The 19,043-nt window shown below is 48.6% G+C and overlaps 2 protein-coding genes across 11 annotated transcripts in view; both read left to right on the forward strand.

Moving 5' to 3' along the window:
* The first annotated feature begins 1,163 nt into the window (after nucleotides 1-1,163).
* On the forward strand, nucleotides 1,164-8,151 carry LOC105912595 (zinc finger protein 678-like). 3 transcript variants are annotated; one of them, XM_031582917.1, is made up of 10 exons: nucleotides 1,164-1,300; nucleotides 1,941-2,146; nucleotides 2,677-2,778; nucleotides 2,968-3,057; nucleotides 3,378-3,488; nucleotides 4,122-4,245; nucleotides 4,762-5,087; nucleotides 5,124-5,425; nucleotides 5,686-5,732; nucleotides 5,912-8,151. In XM_031582917.1, exons 1-10 carry the CDS (start codon nucleotides 1,267-1,269, stop codon nucleotides 7,198-7,200), a joined length of 2,631 nt encoding a protein of 876 aa, XP_031438777.1. In that variant the 5' UTR covers nucleotides 1,164-1,266; the 3' UTR covers nucleotides 7,201-8,151. The 3 variants fall into 3 exon arrangements, with proteins under 3 accessions (XP_031438777.1, XP_031438776.1, XP_031438778.1); XM_031582916.1 differs by having other exon boundaries at nucleotides 4,762-5,425; XM_031582918.1 differs by lacking the exon at nucleotides 3,378-3,488 and having other exon boundaries at nucleotides 4,762-5,425.
* Nucleotides 8,152-8,782: 631 nt separating this feature from the next.
* LOC105912596 (delta-1-pyrroline-5-carboxylate synthase) overlaps nucleotides 8,783-19,043 on the forward strand; it is a 15,963-nt gene continuing 5,702 nt past the window's right edge. For 2 of the 8 annotated variants that reach the window (XM_031582929.2, XM_031582925.2), the window contains exons 1-11: nucleotides 8,783-8,939; nucleotides 11,905-12,020; nucleotides 13,034-13,185; nucleotides 13,491-13,640; nucleotides 14,044-14,148; nucleotides 15,728-15,886; nucleotides 17,049-17,139; nucleotides 17,477-17,601; nucleotides 18,248-18,392; nucleotides 18,672-18,745; nucleotides 18,842-18,941. In XM_031582929.2, the coding sequence (XP_031438789.1) occupies nucleotides 11,930-12,020; nucleotides 13,034-13,185; nucleotides 13,491-13,640; nucleotides 14,044-14,148; nucleotides 15,728-15,886; nucleotides 17,049-17,139; nucleotides 17,477-17,601; nucleotides 18,248-18,392; nucleotides 18,672-18,745; nucleotides 18,842-18,941 (1,192 nt within the window). In that variant the 5' untranslated portion in view covers nucleotides 8,783-8,939; nucleotides 11,905-11,929. Of the gene's footprint in view, nucleotides 8,940-11,904; nucleotides 12,021-12,970; nucleotides 13,186-13,490; nucleotides 13,641-14,043; nucleotides 14,149-15,154; nucleotides 15,249-15,274; nucleotides 15,370-15,398; nucleotides 15,497-15,727; nucleotides 15,887-17,048; nucleotides 17,140-17,476; nucleotides 17,602-18,247; nucleotides 18,393-18,671; nucleotides 18,746-18,841; nucleotides 18,942-19,043 lie in introns of those variants that run through there. The other 6 variants (XM_031582922.2, XM_031582924.2, XM_031582923.2 and 3 more) reach the window with 6 other exon arrangements.

Raw genomic sequence — 19,043 nt, forward strand, 5'->3', positions numbered from 1 at the left:
AAATGGACAAGGACCTTTACTTTTTAGTTGAGAAGTTGTGTTGATCGCCTGGCATGCAAACGATCGGTTTTCTTTAAATTATTATTATTTTTGTGAAGTTATACGGCTTATGTGAATAAAGCTATCTACACAACTTTGTATATGTCTACATTGACTCGTTTAGTTGTTCATGTGGTACACGTAGGTCTTAACTGAAGCTAACGCTTAGACCAACAATCCATTGGAACACATAGTAGCTAGCTAGCCTCGCTGCTAAGAAGTCTAACGTTAGCATGCTAATATGAATAGACCCATTATAGTCAGGTGGCTTAATGCTCAATTGACTTGTTAACCGAACTTTTACGAAGTCATACAACTAAACACACAAGTGACTTGTTAACCTATGTCTACATTGACTCGGTTAGTTGTCCATGTGGTACACGAATGTTGCAGAGTATTGTCCTATTGTAGGACTTAACTGAAGCTAACGCTTAGACCAACAATCCATTGGAACACATAGTAGCTAGCTAGCCTCGCTGCTAATAAGTCTAACGTTAGCATGCTAATATGAATAGACCCATTATAGTCAGGTGGCTTAATGCTCAATTGACTTGTTAACCGAACTTTTACGAAGTCATACAACTAAACACACAAGTGACTTGTTAACCGAACTTTTACGAAGCTATATGACCAAACACAAAGCTAGCACTGTTAATTCCGCTATAGCTAGCCAGGTCAATTAGCTCGCCTAAGATACTGCAATTTAAGCTAACCAATTACCTCATTTCCCCCAAAACCCATCGATTACATGTGTTTGTGATGTGTAACATATATCCTTAATCAGTCATTCAAGTTATTAACGTTTATTTACCGCTAGCGATTACACGACACAAGGGTAATTCAATCGCTATTAATGTTGAACTTGAACTTCAACAACGTCACACAATATTAAAAGTCAGGCATCGGCATGGTTCCTACAGAATAAATCAAAGGTCCTTGTCCATTTCTGCTGAAAAGCTTTATCCAACCAGAGACCGGCTTAAAGTGACGACATCCGGTTTTAATACACTTTCCCTGATCATACAGTTTTCCTACCGACAACCGTTCTCCGGAGGTTAGGAACACTTATTTTGAAGCTTTAAACACTTCCTGCCTCCACTGTTTTATAACCTTTCACCCGGACAGAGTTTCTCCGCGCCCTGAAGTTGTAAATACAGAGTTGTAGTGAAAAACTTAAGTGTAATTTATTTGTATCTGGTTTGGGTTTGAGTATACCAATTAGGTGAAATGGAGCTTCGGTTCTCAGAGGCGGAGAACACGGGTAAGATCTCAACAATTGATGTACGCAAGCTAGTTCATTTATCTATTTTATGCTAGCCGCTGGTTTTAAAATTTCTCAAAATCAAAATAATCAGGAACAACTCCTAGTTGCTCGCGCAGGAGCACTTTTCAACTCCTTATCGTTCCGAATGTGTCGGGGTAAAACAGCACAGACACTTTAAATGCTGATAAACATTAACTAGTATTCTAAGGTTAAAATTAACGAAGCCAGTACAGGGAATACTTTTAATATGGCAACAACGCTGGGCAGGCAAGGCTAGGTCGAGACCATGCACCGGCATAGAACTCAAGCTGTCGCAGTTATTTGTATTGGAGCCTTTTGCCCGTTACGTTAATAATCTCTGGTTGCCGTGAGTTTAATGGCTTTAATGACAGACGCACTTTCCTTTTTTAAGAGCAAATCTCTGGTCATACTTACATTACACTGCTATTAACTTACTACTGCCACGGCTACTACGACTACCACTACCAGCGCCTTTTCTTAGCTCAAGTGTGCAAATGTAAGGAAATGAGGCACTGAAATCATAAGATGAACTGAGTAATGGTCAGGTGTAGATTCACCTGTACAGGTCAGCCAGTGGCCTGCTTCTGTGTTTAACTGCTGATCTGTGGCCTCACAGAGCGCTCCCCACTCCCAATGGCCTCCCTGCGCCTCCTGGTTCCTCCCCTGCGTCTGATGGCTGCCTACCTGTGGCAGGTGATGCAGCGAGGGGATGCAATGCAGTACAGGATGCTGGCGGACTTTGTCACCCTGGTGACCGAGGCTATCCCGGAGCTGCTCAGTCCGAAGCATGCAGCGGAGCTTATTCTGGGTCTGCAAGCCAGGGTAAGAGTTCTGGCTGTGAACTAGTGTGAATGAGAACTATTAGACTACCAGTATTGTCACCTTGATGCTATGCATAGGTGCCACAGAAAGGGTTTAGTGCTGTTGTCTGTGGGTTTACCAATCCAAGCTGCATCCTTTAAGATGCCCATTTTACGTTGTGTCCTATATGATGTTCTGTTCTGTATCTGTGTCCTATATGATGTTCTGTTCTGTATCTTTGTTCTATATGATGTTCTGTATCTTTGTTCTATATGATGTTCTGTATCTTTGTTCTATATGATGTTCTGTTCTGTATATGATGTTCTGTTCTGTATCTGTGTTCTATATGATGTTCTGTTCTGTATATGATGTTCTGTTCTGTATATGATGTTCTGTATGATGTTCTGTATGTGTGTTCTGTTCTGTATCTGTGTTCTATATGATGTTCTGTTCTGTATCTGTGTTCTATATGATGTTCTGTATGTGTGTTCTGTTCTGTATCTGTGTTCTATGTCTTGTTCCATGGTGTGCTCCTGTGTGCCTTATTCTAGGTTGTTCTTGAACTGTGCCGCGGGGATCATGCTGTAGCCCCTGACAACCTGCAGCTCCATCTGGACAACATTCAGCTGCTTCTGCCCGTCCTCGGAGCAAAGGTAATCAGCAGTATTGATCCAGTCCCAATGGGGTAGAAACAGACTTTCGGTCATGGTAAATGTTAAATCTATTCCCACTGCTATTGTTTTGATAAAAGAAATCAAACCCATATAGCTCATTTACCTTGTTGTTATTTTGAAAGAGGGGAAGAGCTTTGATTGAATCTCAATAGGCTCTCTGTTGCTCAGGAGAACAGCCGTGGGGGTTCAGGGGCTGACTTCACCGCACTGGTCCAAACCCTCCTCACTGACCCTGAGGAGAGGGAGAGCTTCTTCCAGGTGAGGGCCCACGCTGCAAACTTACACTTCCCATGAAAGGCTTAAGGCTTCAGGCACAACACCCCAGCACTGACAGGCTCCTGAGGTACTGGGTTTGATGCAGTTCATATCTACAAACATGGCAAACAAATGTGTGTCATTAAATGCCCTATAAGTATGTACCTGTACTATCTGAGTGAGGCTGGAGATTACATTGGGTTGTATAGTGTTGCTGTTGGTGTGATTGCTCCTTGTTGGTGGGGAGTGATTGGGAGTGACCAGTCTCGTGTGTGTGTGTGTGTGTGTGTGTGTGTGTGTGTGTGTGTCCTGTGTGTGTGCAGCACGTGTTTCCGGATGTGTGTGGCTCCCATTATGATAAGGTCCTGCAGACGCTCATGTGGGACTTCCTCATGAGGCTGGAGAAACTGACGCCAGTCCCTGACCTCCTGCAGGTCAGCAAAGACCAGAGACCTCCTTATTTAACTCCTCAAAGACCAGAGACCTCCTTATTTAACTCCTCAAAGACCAGAGACCTCCTTATTTAACTCCTCAAAGACCAGAGACCTCCTTATTTAACTCCTCAAAGACTAGACACCTCCTTATTTAACTCCTCAAAGACCAGACGCCTCCTTATTTAACTCCTCAAAGACCAGAGACCTCCTTATTTAAATTTGCAAAAACCTCATTAGGATAACTGGTCCTCTCCAAATGCTTGGAAACGTATAAACCCTAATGTATGAGATTTTAATATAATCAGGAAATAATTTTATGTTCTGAAGATTTTTTGTTTGTTTGTTTGCTCTAGCGGTGTTTTGTCTCTTTCTCTCTTGTAGACTGTGTCATGGCTGACTGTGTTGTCTCTTGTAGACTGTGTCGTGGCTGACTGTGTTGTCTCTCTTGTAGACTGTGTCGTGGCTGACTGTGTTGTTTCTCTCTTGTAGACTGTGTCGTGGCTGACTGTGTTGTCTCTCTTGTAGACTGTGTCGTGGCTGACTGTGTTGTCTCTCTTGTAGACTGTGTCGTGGCTGACCGTGTTGTCTCTCTTGTAGACTGTGTCGTGGCTGACTGTGTTGTCTCTCTTGTAGACTGTGTCATGGCTGGATGACTCCGCTGCATTGGCTGCTGACTGCACTGAATGCATTTCTCAGCCGGAGCCTCTGAAGTTGTTAATCCAGCACCCTGCAGCTCTCGCCCCCCTGGACACCCACAGTAGGTGCTTCAGTCATGGGCCGACATCAGAAGTTCTGCTTATGTGAATGAAAACCATTGAACAGTGTGTAGAGAGAACAGAGTTCAAATGAAAACTACAAGACACAATAGCTTCTTTGGCCAGTGTGCTGTTTCACCATCACCTTTCTGGCGGGAGGAAACACACACCCCTACGTCACACGGGCTGTTGTACACTCTCTTACACTCGACTCAGGACCCTGTTGTGCTTTGCCAGTTCTCCGTGTTTAAACTTACTTTACATTTTCATTACATTTAGTCATTTAGCAGACGCTTTTATCCACAACCCACGAGAGAACAATCAAGCTACGAGCAATAGAGACCTAATGTAACAATAAATACTACTTTACATAAGAACTAAAAAAGTGCAGGAGTGTAACTACTGTAAGAGCGAGTTAAGAACTACTTACTGAAAGAGGAGGCTAAATCCCCACTCGAGTGGAAGTTTGACGTTTGAGTCTTTTTTCTTCTCTTCTCTTCTTCTTCTCTCATTCCCAGGCCCTCCCTCAGTGCTGGGTGGAACCATCCGTTCCCTGCTCCTCCTGGGGCCTCGGAGGCCAACGCCTGCCACCGCGGATGACCCCGTGACCTCTGAGGAGGTAGCCACGGAGACGCTCACCATGACTGAGTGTATAGAAATGGAGCTGGGGATGAGACTGGCCGTGGGAGAAGCAAAGGAGTCAGGGGGGGAGGAGGCCTCCAGAGGAGGAGGAGGAGGAGGAGGAGGTGGTGCACAGAGGGGAGAAGAAGAGAGCCGGCAGGGAGGTGCGGAGGAGGCTGGCGTGGAGGTGACACAGCGCGGCGGAGGAGAGGAGAGCAGGGAGGTGACACAGCGTGGCGGAGGAGAGGAGAGCAGGGAGGGGGTGTCTGAGAGGGAGAAGACGAGCGAGGATGAGTCAGGGAAGGCAGAGCTGCCGTGCCCCCAACAGGAAGCCGAAGGGCAGGTTTCCTCCGCCACTTCCTGTGTGGACGGAGAGCGGGCGGCTGGTGGGGCTGCGTCCGACTCCGCTGTCCCGGTCGGGTGGAGGAGGTCACAGAGGAAACCAAAGAAAACCTGGAAGGTGAAGACCATCCACCTGCAGATGCAGAAAGGAAAGGTCATGACCCAGGAAAGAAAACATTGGCACTGTTTGGAGTCCAAGAACATCAACTCCAGTAAGAGGTATTGAAAAAAACATGGATTGTTCATTTTAGATTGTTTACTGGCATTCTCTTCTGAGACTACAAAAGTACACTGAAACGTATATGAGGGCACGTGCTAGCTGGTTAGCGAGTAGCCATATTTACTGTTAATGCCATATTTACTGTTAATACCATAGCTACTGTTAATGCCACATTACCACAGACAAACATCTCAGTTTTGGAGTTTACATTTGTGTGTCTTGCATCTCTCTCACTTCTGGCAAATCGTTGTGATTACAGTTCAGATGTCGGCCCCATTTGTGAAAAATCCGCTGAAAAAAGTGCAGGTACATTTTTCAATGTTCTCTAATCTTTTTTTCAATACGTTTATTGTATAAATCAACTCTTCATGAGAGTAGATCTGAAATGTTGTTGCCTGAATGCCTATTAGTTCCCTTGCTGTCCTGTGGGTGTCTTTGGTGTAACTTGTCAGTGTCGTGTGTCTGGTTGTGTTGTGTGACTACAGATGAGGCCTCTCTGGCGCGGTCGTGTCCGCAGTGCCCATTCTCCCACCAGCAGGAGGCGCTAGTGAGGCAGCACCAGGAGCTGGCTCACTCTGACTGGGCGGGCGGTGAGCAGACTCAGACAGCGCCCCCTATAGGCCCGGCCCTGCCTCACGCGTGTGCCGACTGCGGGAAGAGCTACCGCTTCGCCTCCGAGCTGAAGTCGCACCGGCGCACACACTCCGGCGAGCGCCCCTTCGAGTGCCCGCAGTGCGGCAAGAGCTTCGTGCACAGCCAGGCGCTGGTGCGCCACCGGCACACGCACGCCGCAGAGCGCCTCTACGAGTGCGGCAAGTGCTCCGAGACCTTCCCCTCGCTGTCCGCCCGCGCCGCGCACCGCCGCACGCAACACGACCCCCGCCGGCAGCGCTGCGCCGACTGTGGCAAATGCTACAGCTCCGCGTCCGCCCTGGCGCGCCACCAGCTGCTGCACACGGAAGAGCGCCCCTACAAGTGCCCGCAGTGTCCCGCCGCCTTCCCCTGCCTCTCCAACCTCAACCGGCACGCGCTGACGCACCGCACCGAGCGCTCCCACCGCTGCACCTGCGGCAAGGCCTTCACCTACAAGGGCGCGCTACTGAGCCACCAGCGGGTGCACTCCAGCGAGAGGCCGTACCACTGCGGGGAGTGCGGCAAGGGCTTCCTGTACAAGGGCGGCCTGGAGCAGCACCGCAAGACCCACTCGGACGAGAAGCCCTTCCTGTGCTCGCACTGCGGCAAGGGCTTCAAGCGGCAGCGCAGCCTGAGCAAGCACGTGAGCGGACACACGCGCGAGGACGTCTTCCGCTGCACGCAGTGCGACAAGACCTTCTGCTACAAGGCCAGCCTGACGCGCCACGAGCTCACCCACTCCGGGGAGAGGCCCTTCCTGTGCGACGACTGCGGCAAGGGCTTCTTCTCCTTCAGCGAGCTGCAGAAGCACCAGCGCTTCCACACGGGGCACAAGCCCTTCCAGTGCCCGCACTGCAACAAGAGCTTCACGCAGTCCTGCTACCTGACGCTGCACATGCGCTACCACACCGGGGTCAAGCCCTACACCTGTCCCTCGTGCGGCAAGAGCTTCAGCAGCTCCACGCGCCTCAAGAGGCACCTGCGCATACACACAGGTGAGAAGCCCTACCAGTGCTCAGAGTGCACCAAGTGCTTCCAGCAGTCCTACCAGCTCAAGGCTCATAGGCAAACTCACCTGACCCTCACCCTGGACGAATCAAACTCACCTGACCCTCACCCTGGACGAATCAAACTCACCTGACCCTCACCCTCACCCTGGACGGATCAAACTCACCTGACCCTCACCCTGGACGAATCAAACTCACCTGACCCTCACCCTGGACGAATCAAACACACCTGACCCTCACCCTCACCCTGGACGAATCAAACTCACCTGACCCTCACCCTGGACGAATCAAACACACCTGACCCTCACCCTCACCCTGGACGAATCAAACTCACCTGACCCTCACCCTGGACGAATCAAACACACCTCACCCTCACCCTGGACGAATCAAACTCACCTGACCCTCACCCTGGACGAATCAAACACACCTGACCCTCACCCTGGACGAATCAAACACACCTGACCCTCACCCTCACCCTGGACGGATCAAACTCACCTGACCCTCACCCTGGACGGATCAAACTCACCTGACCCTCACCCTGGACGAATCAAACTCACCTGACCCTCACCCTGGACGAGTGACGCAATGGCTGGAATGACTAACGCTAAATAGCTGCACCTATTGAAGCAAGGCGTCTCAGGAATGCCTTCCAACAGAGAACTGAAGTGGAGTCATTGTTCCCCAGTGACTGGCCACAGGCCCATGCCCTGACTCCGCCCTTCCGTCCTGAGACGAATGTGTTTTGCCTTGCATCAGATCCTTTGGTTTCAGACTTCTGGGCTTGAATACTATTCATTTCAACACTTTTTTCGTGGTCTAAAATGGAAAAAATTCCAATTCAGGTAAAGGTTGTTTTGTTTGTTGGATTTTTTTGTTACAAATGATGTGATGACGGCTTAGAACGCCCATCGCTGCAAGAAGAGGCACCATCTCCGTTTCCAATTTTGCCGTCTTCACTAACTGTTATGTTTTTGTGTATTCATACTTGTGCCTTATGAAGAATATGTTGCATAATAAGATGTATTATTAAAAGAATGTATTGAATGTAAATAAGGGCCACAAATAAAATCAGTACACAAATTGATAAAATTGGGGGATGTTTTCAAAAATGTAGTGTAATTTAAGAGTATGCAAATTAATGTTACTCTAGGCACCCAATAGCGACCCTCCTGGAACATTCAGTCATACAGGGTTACACCCGCTTTGCACACACACAGCCTTCACTGACGGTTAGATTAGAGACATTATAAGAGGTCTATAAGGACACCCAAACCCTTAGGTACCGGTATATCTGCAGAGTCGTTGTGCACAACAATGTATACGACTTATACCGACATTACTACTAAAATACAGTTTGGTCGGGGAGCTGGAGGACAAAGACAATAATTTCTTAGATTATTAATTTATTGAAACATGACTAGAGGTATCTGGTATTTAAAAAAAAAATTATAATACAAATGTATTTTGCATCGAGTGGTGCGCGCAGTTTAACCGTAACTGGAGTGAGTGGCGCCGTTTCTTCTACACGTGGTGAAATCCGATGTTTTGCTAAGCAGATCTTGAACTGTGAATGCCCCAAGAGCGTTGTTAACGGTAACAACGTAAGCTTCTAGCCTAACTTACGCATGTTTGTAATACATGTAAATGGCTGGACGATCAACAGGACTAGACTTCAACGTAAGAGTGTTAGGAATTAGGAACTACTGGCCAGTTGACGTAAATGACGCAGAACACCGCTTACGTACACGTTCAAGTTCACAAACCTGCCATAAATTCTGTGGCAAGCTGGTTGTGTGGTTAGCTGGTCGTCGTGCTTGGGGATTTAATCTGAATTGAAGCAGAAGTGGCATTATAATACTAGGTAGTGTCTAAGGTATGTGCAACAATATCAGTGTGCAGTTTGCACAGTTAATTCAATAATGTGAACTGGTCGTCATCTTTTATCTAGCTAGTTAACGTTAGCTATCTGCTAACGTTGGGCAAGTTAATGTATATTCATTGATTCATCAGGACCTGACTTATCTAGCAGGCAAGATATCTACAAAGTTAGCATAGAAGCTGGCACTGTGACACAGACTCATAAACTGTGATTCAGCTGTCCAGCTAGGTCTGCTAACGCTAGCTTTCTGAGTAACCAACCGGTGTCACTGGCAAGCAAGGCCGGACAGTTTTTTATTTGGCAACTAGTTAACTGTATGACTTCGCAAACTTACATTTCGGGAACTGATTTGTGGTAATGCGGCTAGCTAAGTAATGGTAACTAGTCATCGCTGTTTGGGTAGCTGTCGTGTCGCCTCCCTCCGCCTCGTTGCTTTAGCTTAGTTTATGTGATGCGACCGGTGTGTATAAGCAATTTGTGTACGCTAACTATCCACTTTCACAAGAGTAGTAAAAGAAAAAGCTAGTTTTCATCTCTAAATAAACTAGCGTTGGTTATTTAGTGTGGCTATTTGTATCATTGCGTGTTGCATTATTTGTTGATGACCATATGAAACATTTGAAAGCAAGCTGGCGTCGACACGTTGGCAATGTGTTTATTGTTTCCTCTTTTTATGGTCACCAGCGAATTCCACTTTGATACAAGTTAGACTGTCACTGCTATGCTGTAACTGTTAATCAGTATTGATTGGTCCGTCCCCAGGTTGATTAACGTTACCTAGTATCACACGTCACCTTCGGGAAGGCAGTATTAAGGTTTCATTGAAATCGTAGTTGAAAAAATAGTTAGTACTGTTGTACTGTACGTGTCAGTAAGTTAAAGCGTTGGGCTGTTATAAAGTTATTCTGCAGTCCCTTTATGCGAAAAGGAGCAGAATTAAACAGTAATAACTCAAATGTTCAGATGTTTGTGCTGTCGTTCCATCGACTGCTTGGACACGTATCCATCCACGCCTGCAAGTCCCGCACTCGGTTTCATCAGCTGGGCTTGGGAGGAGTCTGCGCCCGTGGCTCCATCCTAGCCGCGCCCCCATTGGACGAGGGATCAGTTTGTATACAAAAATTAAAGAGAGGGTGCCTTAAATAACTGCCGTGTAGAAGTGGCGAGCTAGCATTCACGTCTTCTAAATCATCTTAATAAGTCTCATTGAATAAGGTTTTAAACTATGTATGTGTGGTGAAGTTGGAGCTATGAACATGTGTGTTGTATTGTAAAGTTGTTTTGATACAGATGTTTCAGAGGGCTAACTAACATACTCCTTATGTACTTATACTACTTTATTGATCCCTCAGGAAATGTAGGGCTTGGTAGTGTTTGCTCAGGATCTCTGAAGTGACTCCTCTTCACCGTCCTCTTCACCGTCTTGGGCTGTTTAGGGCTGCAAACGCCCATGTATTCCCAAAGGGAATGGTTACAGTAGGAGCAGGAATGCACAGGCAGTTCAGGAATGTTCCGGCTGAAATATTATCCCAACTCTTTAGTGCAGAGAATATTATCCCAACTCTTTAGTGCAGGGAATATTATCCCAACTCTTTAACTCTGTATCCCGCTGTGGCTGAGCTGTGTTCAGGCCAACGCAGGCAGGCAAACAGATTTTAACCTGAACGCAGCCGCCTGCTACATAGGTGGCCAGTGTGACCCAGAGGCTAAAGTGTGACCCAGAGTGACTAAAACACACACACACACACACACACACACACACACACACACACACACTACCAGACTGGATAAAGGGCCATCAGCTGAATCTATGCAGGGTCCACTGTGACCTGATACTGTGGGGAGACCTCCTTCACCCCTCGCTGCTGACTGTGCCTCTCCGGGTAGTCTTACACTCCTGCAAAGAGCTCAGATTCTTCCCCCTCTGCTTGAGACAGACATGCTGCCTTCACTCCTGCAAAGAGCTCAGATTCTTCCCCCTATGCTTGAGACAGACATGCTGCCTTCACTCCTGCAAAGAGCTCAGATTCTTCCCCCTCTGCTTGAGACGGTATGCTGCCTTCACTCCTTCAAAGAGCTCAGATTCTTCCCCCTCAGCTTGAGACAGTATGCTGCCTTCACTCCTGCAAAGAGCTCAGATTCTTCCCCCTCTGCTTGAGACAGACATGCTGCCTTCACTCCTGCAAAGAGCTCAGATTCTTCCCCCTATGCTTGAGACAGACATGCTGCCTTCACTCCTGCAAAGAGCTCAGATTCTTCCCCCTGTGCTTGAGACGGTATGCTGCCTTCACTCCTGCAAAGAGCTCAGATTCTGTATCCCGTTTAGACCCAGGGTCTGCTGACTGCATCTATGATATCGTTCCATACTCTCTCTGCAAGACAGGCCCACTGACTGCACCCCCCTCTGGTGTCTACTCTCTCTCTCTCACTCACTCACACACTCACTCACTCACTCACACTCTCTCTCTAGTAAAGACTCCAGATGTGTGTTGTGTAAGACAGGCTTGTTATGGCCTTGTCTGCAGATTACACCAGTGTCTCCCCTATGTGGAAGGTGTGTGTGTGTTGTGGAAGGTGTGTGCCTGTTGTGCAAGGCCTGCTTGTGTGTAAGGTGTGTGTGTGTGTGTTGTGTTGTGTTGTGTTGTGTATTAGGCCTACTGATGTGTAAGGTGTGTGTCTGGTGTGTTGTGTAAGGTGTGTGTGTGTTGTGTAAAGCCTGCTGCTGTGTGTGTTGTGTTAGGCCTGGTGGTGTGTGTGTGTTGTGTAAGGCCTGCTGGTGTGTGTGTGTTGTGTAAGGTGTGTGTTGTGTTAGGCCTCCTGGTGTGTGTCTGTGTTGTGTAAGGCCTGCTGGTGTGTAAGGTGTGTGTGTGTGTGTGTGTGTGTGTGTGTGTGTTGTGTAAGGCCTGCTGGTGTGTGTAAAGTGTTCTGGTGTGATGTTGAGGTGTCTCTCGTTCCTCAGAGCCAGGAGGTCTCCGTGAGACGCCATGTTGTTGCACAGGCTCTCCCTGTGTGTTGGGCTCCCCCTCAGCTCATGCCACTCACACACCGTCGCCAGGGCCGCCTCGCAAGGAAAGCGTAAGTCTCTCTGTCTGTGTGTGTGTGTGATAATAATAATAATAATTAATAATAAAACATTTGCCACACTGAAATCAGCAACAATACATCTAAGGCTTACCAAGGATACTTGTGGATGTATAGTTTTATAAGCCAAGTTATTACATACAGTTAATACAGATAAATATTTACGTATCCCTAAATATTTATGCATGATTCAGGGATGTGTATTTAATAACATCCAAATTGACCTCAGCAGTCATTGGTTCTCCCTGTGTAGCTTTTAGGGGGTTATGTCTGGAGGCAAAACAGGCATCGTCTCTCCCTCCCTCTCCGTCTTTCTCCCTCCCTCCCTCCCTCCCTCCCTCGCTCCCTGTCACTCGTGTGCATGTACACCCAGCGTTGGGCGGCGTGCTGAGGCAGCAGCTCTAAGCATCTATTCTATTGTTTTCTCTGGGCTTTGGTGTGAGGGAGCGAGCGCACTGCACAGTCACATTCCAGCTGCAACACAATGGACCTCGCTGCCAAACCAGCACACAGCAGCACAATCACACCTCTCTCTCTCTCTCTCTCTCTCTCTCTCTCTCTCTCTCTCTCTCTCTCTCTCTCTCTCTCTCTCTCTCTCTCTCCCTCTCCCTCTATCTCTCCTGCTCACACAGTCTGACGTTTTAGCTTTCACACACACCACTGCTCAAGGAGTCCTGAGCAACAACAACCAAAACAATAATAATAGTCCTTGTTGTTGTTATTATTTTTGTTGACACGTGTGTTGGTTTGGGGCTGAGTCAACCTTTCTCCTCCTCCAGTCATGCCTTATCATGATCTGCCATCATCATCATCATCATCACCCTCTGAACTTTGACCCCTTACCCTATCTCTTTCCTCATTGGCTCTCTCTGCATGGCTCCTCATTGCTCATTGGCTGCTTCCCCCCGCCCCCCCGGTGTCCCTCCCTCTCTGTGCCCCTCCAGATGCCCGTGTGCGCCCCGGCATGCCGTCTGTGCGGCAATGGAGTAACGTGCCTTTTCTTACAGTGCCGCTGGCGCGCGCCCACGGTAAGTCCTTCGCCCACCGCGGCGAGCTGCGCCAGGCCAAGAGGGTCGTCGTCAAGCTAGGCAGTGCCGTGGTCACCCGCGGCGACGAGTGCGGTCTGGCCCTCGGCCGTCTGGCCTCCATCGTGGAACAGGTGAGCAGGAGGGGGAGGGGCTAGGAGGGGAACTCAGGTGATCGGGAGATGAGTTTGAAGGTGCTCTCCATCGCTCAGCTTTATATAGACGTTGTGGGTCTATGTGTGTGTGTACATGGTTGTTTATGTGTATTTGTGAGTTGTGTATTCGTCTGCATATTTCTGTGTTGGTTGGTGTAACGGTGTGTGTGTGTGTGTGTGTGTGTGTGTGTGTGTGTACATGGTTGTTTATGTGTATTTGTGAGTTGTGTATTCGTCTGCATATTTCTGTGTTGGTTGGTGTAACGGCTGGCGTGCTCCTGCAGGTGGCGATGTTGCAGAGCCAGGGCCGTGAGATGATGATCGTGACGAGCGGAGCCGTGGCGTTCGGGAAGCAGCGTCTGCGGCACGAGATCCTCCTCTCCCAGAGCGTCCGCCAGGCCCTCCACTCAGGACAGAACGCCCTCAAGGACATGGTGAGGCCAGAACCCTCCGGAACACACCACTAATACTAGAACCCTCCGGAACACACCACTAATACTAGAACTATCCAGAACACACCACTAATACTACAACCATCCGGAACACACCACTAATACTAGAACCATCCAGAACACACCACTAATACTAGAACCCTCCGGAACACACCACTAATACTACAACCATCCAGAACACACCACTAATACTACAACCATCCAGAACACACCACTAATACTAGAACCATCCAGAACACACCACTAATACTAGACCCTTACCTGCACCTACACTAGAACCATCCAGAACATCCCGTGAGTGCGTGCGTGGTGTGTGTGTGTGTGTGTGTGTGTGTGTGTAAAGGTAATTAATGTGAGATTGATGTTATTGTTCTCTCCTTCCTAGTCTCTCCCAGTTCTGGAGGCGCGCGCCTGTGCTGCTGCAGGCCAGAGCGGACTGATGGCTCTCTATGAAGCCATGTTCACACAGTACAGCACCTGCACTGCCCAGGTACACACACACACACACACACACCTACACCTACCTGTGCTGCTGCAGGCCAGAGCGGACTGATGGCTCTCTATGAAGCCATGTTCTCACAGTACAGCACCTGCACTGCCCAGGTACACACACACACACACACACACACACACACCTACACCTACCTGTGCTGCTGATGGCTCTCTATGAAGCCATGTTCACACAGTACAGCACCTGCACTGCCCAGGTATACACACACACACACACACACACACACACACACACACACACACACCTACACCTACCTGTGCTGCTGCTGGCCAGAGCGGACTGATGGCTCTCTATGAAGCCATGTTCACACAGTACAGCACCTGCACTGCCCAGGTATACACACACACACACACACACACACACACACACACACACACACACACACACACACACACACACACACCTACCTGTGCTGCTGCAGGCCAGAGCGGACTGATGGCTCTTTATGAAGCCATGTTCACACAGTACAGCACCTGCACTGCCCAGGCACACACACACACACACCAATCTGTGCTGCTGTAGGCCAGAGAGGACTGATGGCTCTCTATGAAGCCATGTTCACACAGTACAGCACCTGCACTGCCCAGGTATATACACACACACACACACACACACACACACACACACACACACACACACACACACACACACCTACCTGTGCTGCTGCAGGCCAGAGCGGACTGATGGCTCTTTATGAAGCCATGTTCACACAGTACAGCACCTGCACTGCCCAGGTACACACACACACCTACACCTACCTGTGCTGCTGCAGGCCAGAGCGGACTGATGGCTCTCTATGAAGCCATGTTCACACAGTACAGCACCTGCACTGCCCAGGCACACACACACACACACACACACACACACACACACACCTACACCTACCTGTGCTGCTGCAGGCCAGAGCGGACTGATGGCTCTCTATGAAGCCATGTTCACACAGTACAGCACCTGCACTGCCCAGGTACACACACACACACACACACACACCTACACCTACCTGTGCTGCTGCAGGCCAGAGCGGACTGATGGCTCTCTATGAAGCCATGTTCACACAGTACAGCACCTGCACTGCCCAGGTATACACACACACACACACACACACACACACCTACACCTACCTGTGCTGCTGCAGGCCAGAGCGGACTGATGGCTCTTTATGAAGCCATGTTCACACAGTACAGCACCTGCACTGCCCAGGTATACACACACACGCACACACACACACACACACACACCTACACCTACCTGTGCTGCTGCTGGCCAGAGCGGACTGATGGCTCTTTATGAAGCCATGTTCACACAGTACAGCACCTGCACTGCCCAGGTATACGCACACACACACACACGCACGCACACACACGCACACACACGCACACACACCTGTGCTGCTGTAGGCCAGAGCAGACCAATGACACACACAGATACTTACGCAAGCTAGGTTACCCACTTCTATTACTTCCATATACACACACGATAACCAGATAACCAGCTGTGTGTGTGTGTGTGTGCGTACACGTTTCTGAAGATCCGCGACCCCATCCTCTCTTCTGTGCAGATCCTGGTGACGAACCTCGATTTCCATGACGACCAGAAGCGGCGTAACCTGAACAGCACTCTGCACGAGCTGCTGCGCATGAACATCGTGCCCATCATCAACACCAACGACGCCGTGGTGCCCCCGCCGGAGCCCAACAGCGACCTCCAGGGGGTAAACGTGGGTACAGAGCAGGGGGGGGAGGGGCCAGGCCCGTCCCCACAACCGTTGCATGCTGGGAAGGGCTGCTAGAGGAAGTGCATGCTTCGCTGCGGCAGGAAGGACCGTGCAGGACGGCACATGGATCACGGGTTTCAGTACTAACCCTGACTAGCGCTAAACTAACTAGCCTTTTAGTACTAGCTATAGACTAAAGCCAATAACTAATCCAGATAATCCAACTAACCCATACTATCTACTAACTAACCCATACTCTCTGCTAACTAACCCATACTATCTGCTATCTAACTCATAGTATCTACTAACTAACCCATACTATCTGCTATCTAACCCATACTCTCTACTAACTAACCCATAGTATCTGCTATCTAACTCATAGTATCTACTAACTAACCCATACTCTTTACTAACTAACCCATACTATCTACTAACTAACTAACCCATACTTTCTGCTATCTAACCCATACTCTCTTCTATGTAACCTATAGTATTTACTAACTAACCCATACTATCTACTAACGAACCCATAGTATCTACTAACGAACCCATACTCTCTACTACCTAACCCATACTCTCTACTAACTAACCCATACTCTACTAACTAACCCATAGTATCTACTATCTAACCCATACTATCTACTAACTAACCCAGTCGGCGTAGACCTGACTGCTCCATCTGATGAGGAGTGCACCTGGCAGGTGTGTGTTGGAGAGGTGAAGACACACACACTCCCCATATCCAGCCTCAGGCCCCTCCATCTGTGTGGCACAGAGCTGCTGCTTCACCCTCTCCCATTGGATAAGGGGATGGATGATGTCACAGCTCTCTCTCAGCTGATTGGAGAGCGCAGCGCGGCCCCGCCCCCCGTCAGGTCTCAGTCGGGGCCAGTCTGGGTGCAGCTGCCTTGTGAAAAGCTCCAGTCATCTAAAGGAGCTCTCTGCAGGGTGCTGCCGGGGAAATCACAGGCTTATTCTCCTTCTTCTTCTCTCTCTTGCCATCCCTCTTCCTCTACCTCTTATATCATTCATAGCTACACACCCTAGCATGCTATGCGTACTCACAAAGCTTAGCCTCACAGCTAATGCGTCTAATGCCATAGTTGGCTGTCCTGTCATTTTCTGTGGGGGGCTTATGGGTAATGTAGTTTCTGCTCCTCTGCAGGTGATCAGCATCAAGGACAATGACAGCCTGGCCGCCCGTCTGGCCGTGGAGATGAAGGCCGACCTGCTCATCGCGCTGTCTGACGTGGAAGGTGAGACGTGACTTCCTCTCATCGGCACATTTACGTCCAGATTACGTGACGGATTATGTTTAGAAAACTGAGATTATTATGCAGTCAGACCCCTATGATGTAATATTTCTGTATCTCTGTTCTATCTCTACTCTGCATGTGTAAGAGATGTTAATGGTAGAGTTATATTACCTGGCAGTATACTCTCATCACCTCCTCACACACTATGTAGAGTGTAATGGGGGTAGAGTTCTGATTAGTGTGTTCTGATGTGTGTGTGTTCTGATCCGTGTGTGTGTAATGGGTAGTAGAGTTCTGAGTGACTCTCCTGGTCCTGGTCCTGGTTCTGTTCCCCCAGGCCTGTATGACAGCCCCCCCGGCACAGACGATGCCAAACTGCTGGACACCTTCTACCCCGGAGACCAGCAGTCCATCACCTACGGCAACAAGTCCAGAGTGGGCATCGGAGGAATGGAGGCCAAGGTGAGGAGACGCACATACACACGCACATACACACGCACATACACACACACATACACACACACATACACACACACATACACACGCACACACACACACATATATACATACACACGCACACACACACACATATATACATACACACAAACATATACATACACACAAACATTAATATACACAAAAACACATACATACACACAAAAACACATACATACACACAAAAACACATACATACACACAAACACATACATACACACAAACACATACATACATACGTACATACACACACACACACACACATATATATATTAAAAATCAAATGTACACACACACACGCACACACACACTCAGCAGTCCTGTGTGGTCACTGTGGTGTGGGTACTCATGTGCTGAAGTTAGTAGTCAGAACACAAACACAAACAACACACACACACACACACACCACATCGCACACATTATGCATTATTATACATTGAAATAGACTCATGCATATACATATTTAAACGGGGTATGGTGTGGATACCGTAAACCAGCGCTTGTTTGTGTATAAGTAGCGTGTGTGCGCGGGGGGGTCTTGGATGAGTGGAGTGACAGAGTGATTGTCTGGGAGAGTAGTGTGTGTGTGTGCTAACCTGTTCTCTGTGTGCAGGTGAAAGCTGCTCTTTGGGCGCTGCAGGGCGGCACGTCAGTCGTCATCGCCAATGGGACAAACCCCAAGGTCACAGGTCACGTCATTACTGACATCGTCGAGGGCAAGAAGGTTGGCACCTTCTTCTCGGAGGTCAAACCCGCTGGTGAGTGTGTGTGTGTGTGTTCTTGACTACTACTTCACCACACCACAGTGACCACACAGGACTGCTGGGTGTGTGTGTACATTTGATTTTTTATTTATATGTGTGTGTACATTTGATTTTTTGTGTGTGTGTGTGTGTGTGTGTGTGTGTGTGTGTGTGTGTGTGTGTGTGTGTGTGTGTGTGTGTGTGTGTGTGTGTGTGTGTGTGTGTGTGTGTGTGTGTGTGTGTGTGTGTGTGTGTGTGTGTGTGTGTGTGTGTGTGTGTGTGTGTGTACTGCAGGACCTACTGTGGAGCAGCAGACAGAGATGGCCCGGACTGCTGGTAGAACTCTGGCGTCCTTGCACCCTGACCAGGTAACACACATATACATACATATATATATGTATGCTACCGTGTGTGTGTTTGGGTCTCTTAAGATGTGTGTGTGTGTGTGTGTGTGTGTCCCTCAGAGGAGTGAGATCATCTGTGGCTTTGCCGATCTTCTGACAGAGAAGAGGGAGGAGATCTTATCTGCCAATAAGAAGGACATGGAGCTGGCTGGCAATGGAGGTGCGTGTGTGTGTGCGTGTGTGTGTGTGTGTGTGTGTGTGTGTGTGTGTGTGTGTGTGTGTGTGTGAGTTACTGTCTGAGTATATAACTGTTGAACTGCAT

Source organism: Clupea harengus, chromosome 16, assembly GCF_900700415.2.
Source record: "Clupea harengus chromosome 16, Ch_v2.0.2, whole genome shotgun sequence".
NCBI classification, from domain to species: Eukaryota; Metazoa; Chordata; class Actinopteri; order Clupeiformes; family Clupeidae; genus Clupea; species Clupea harengus.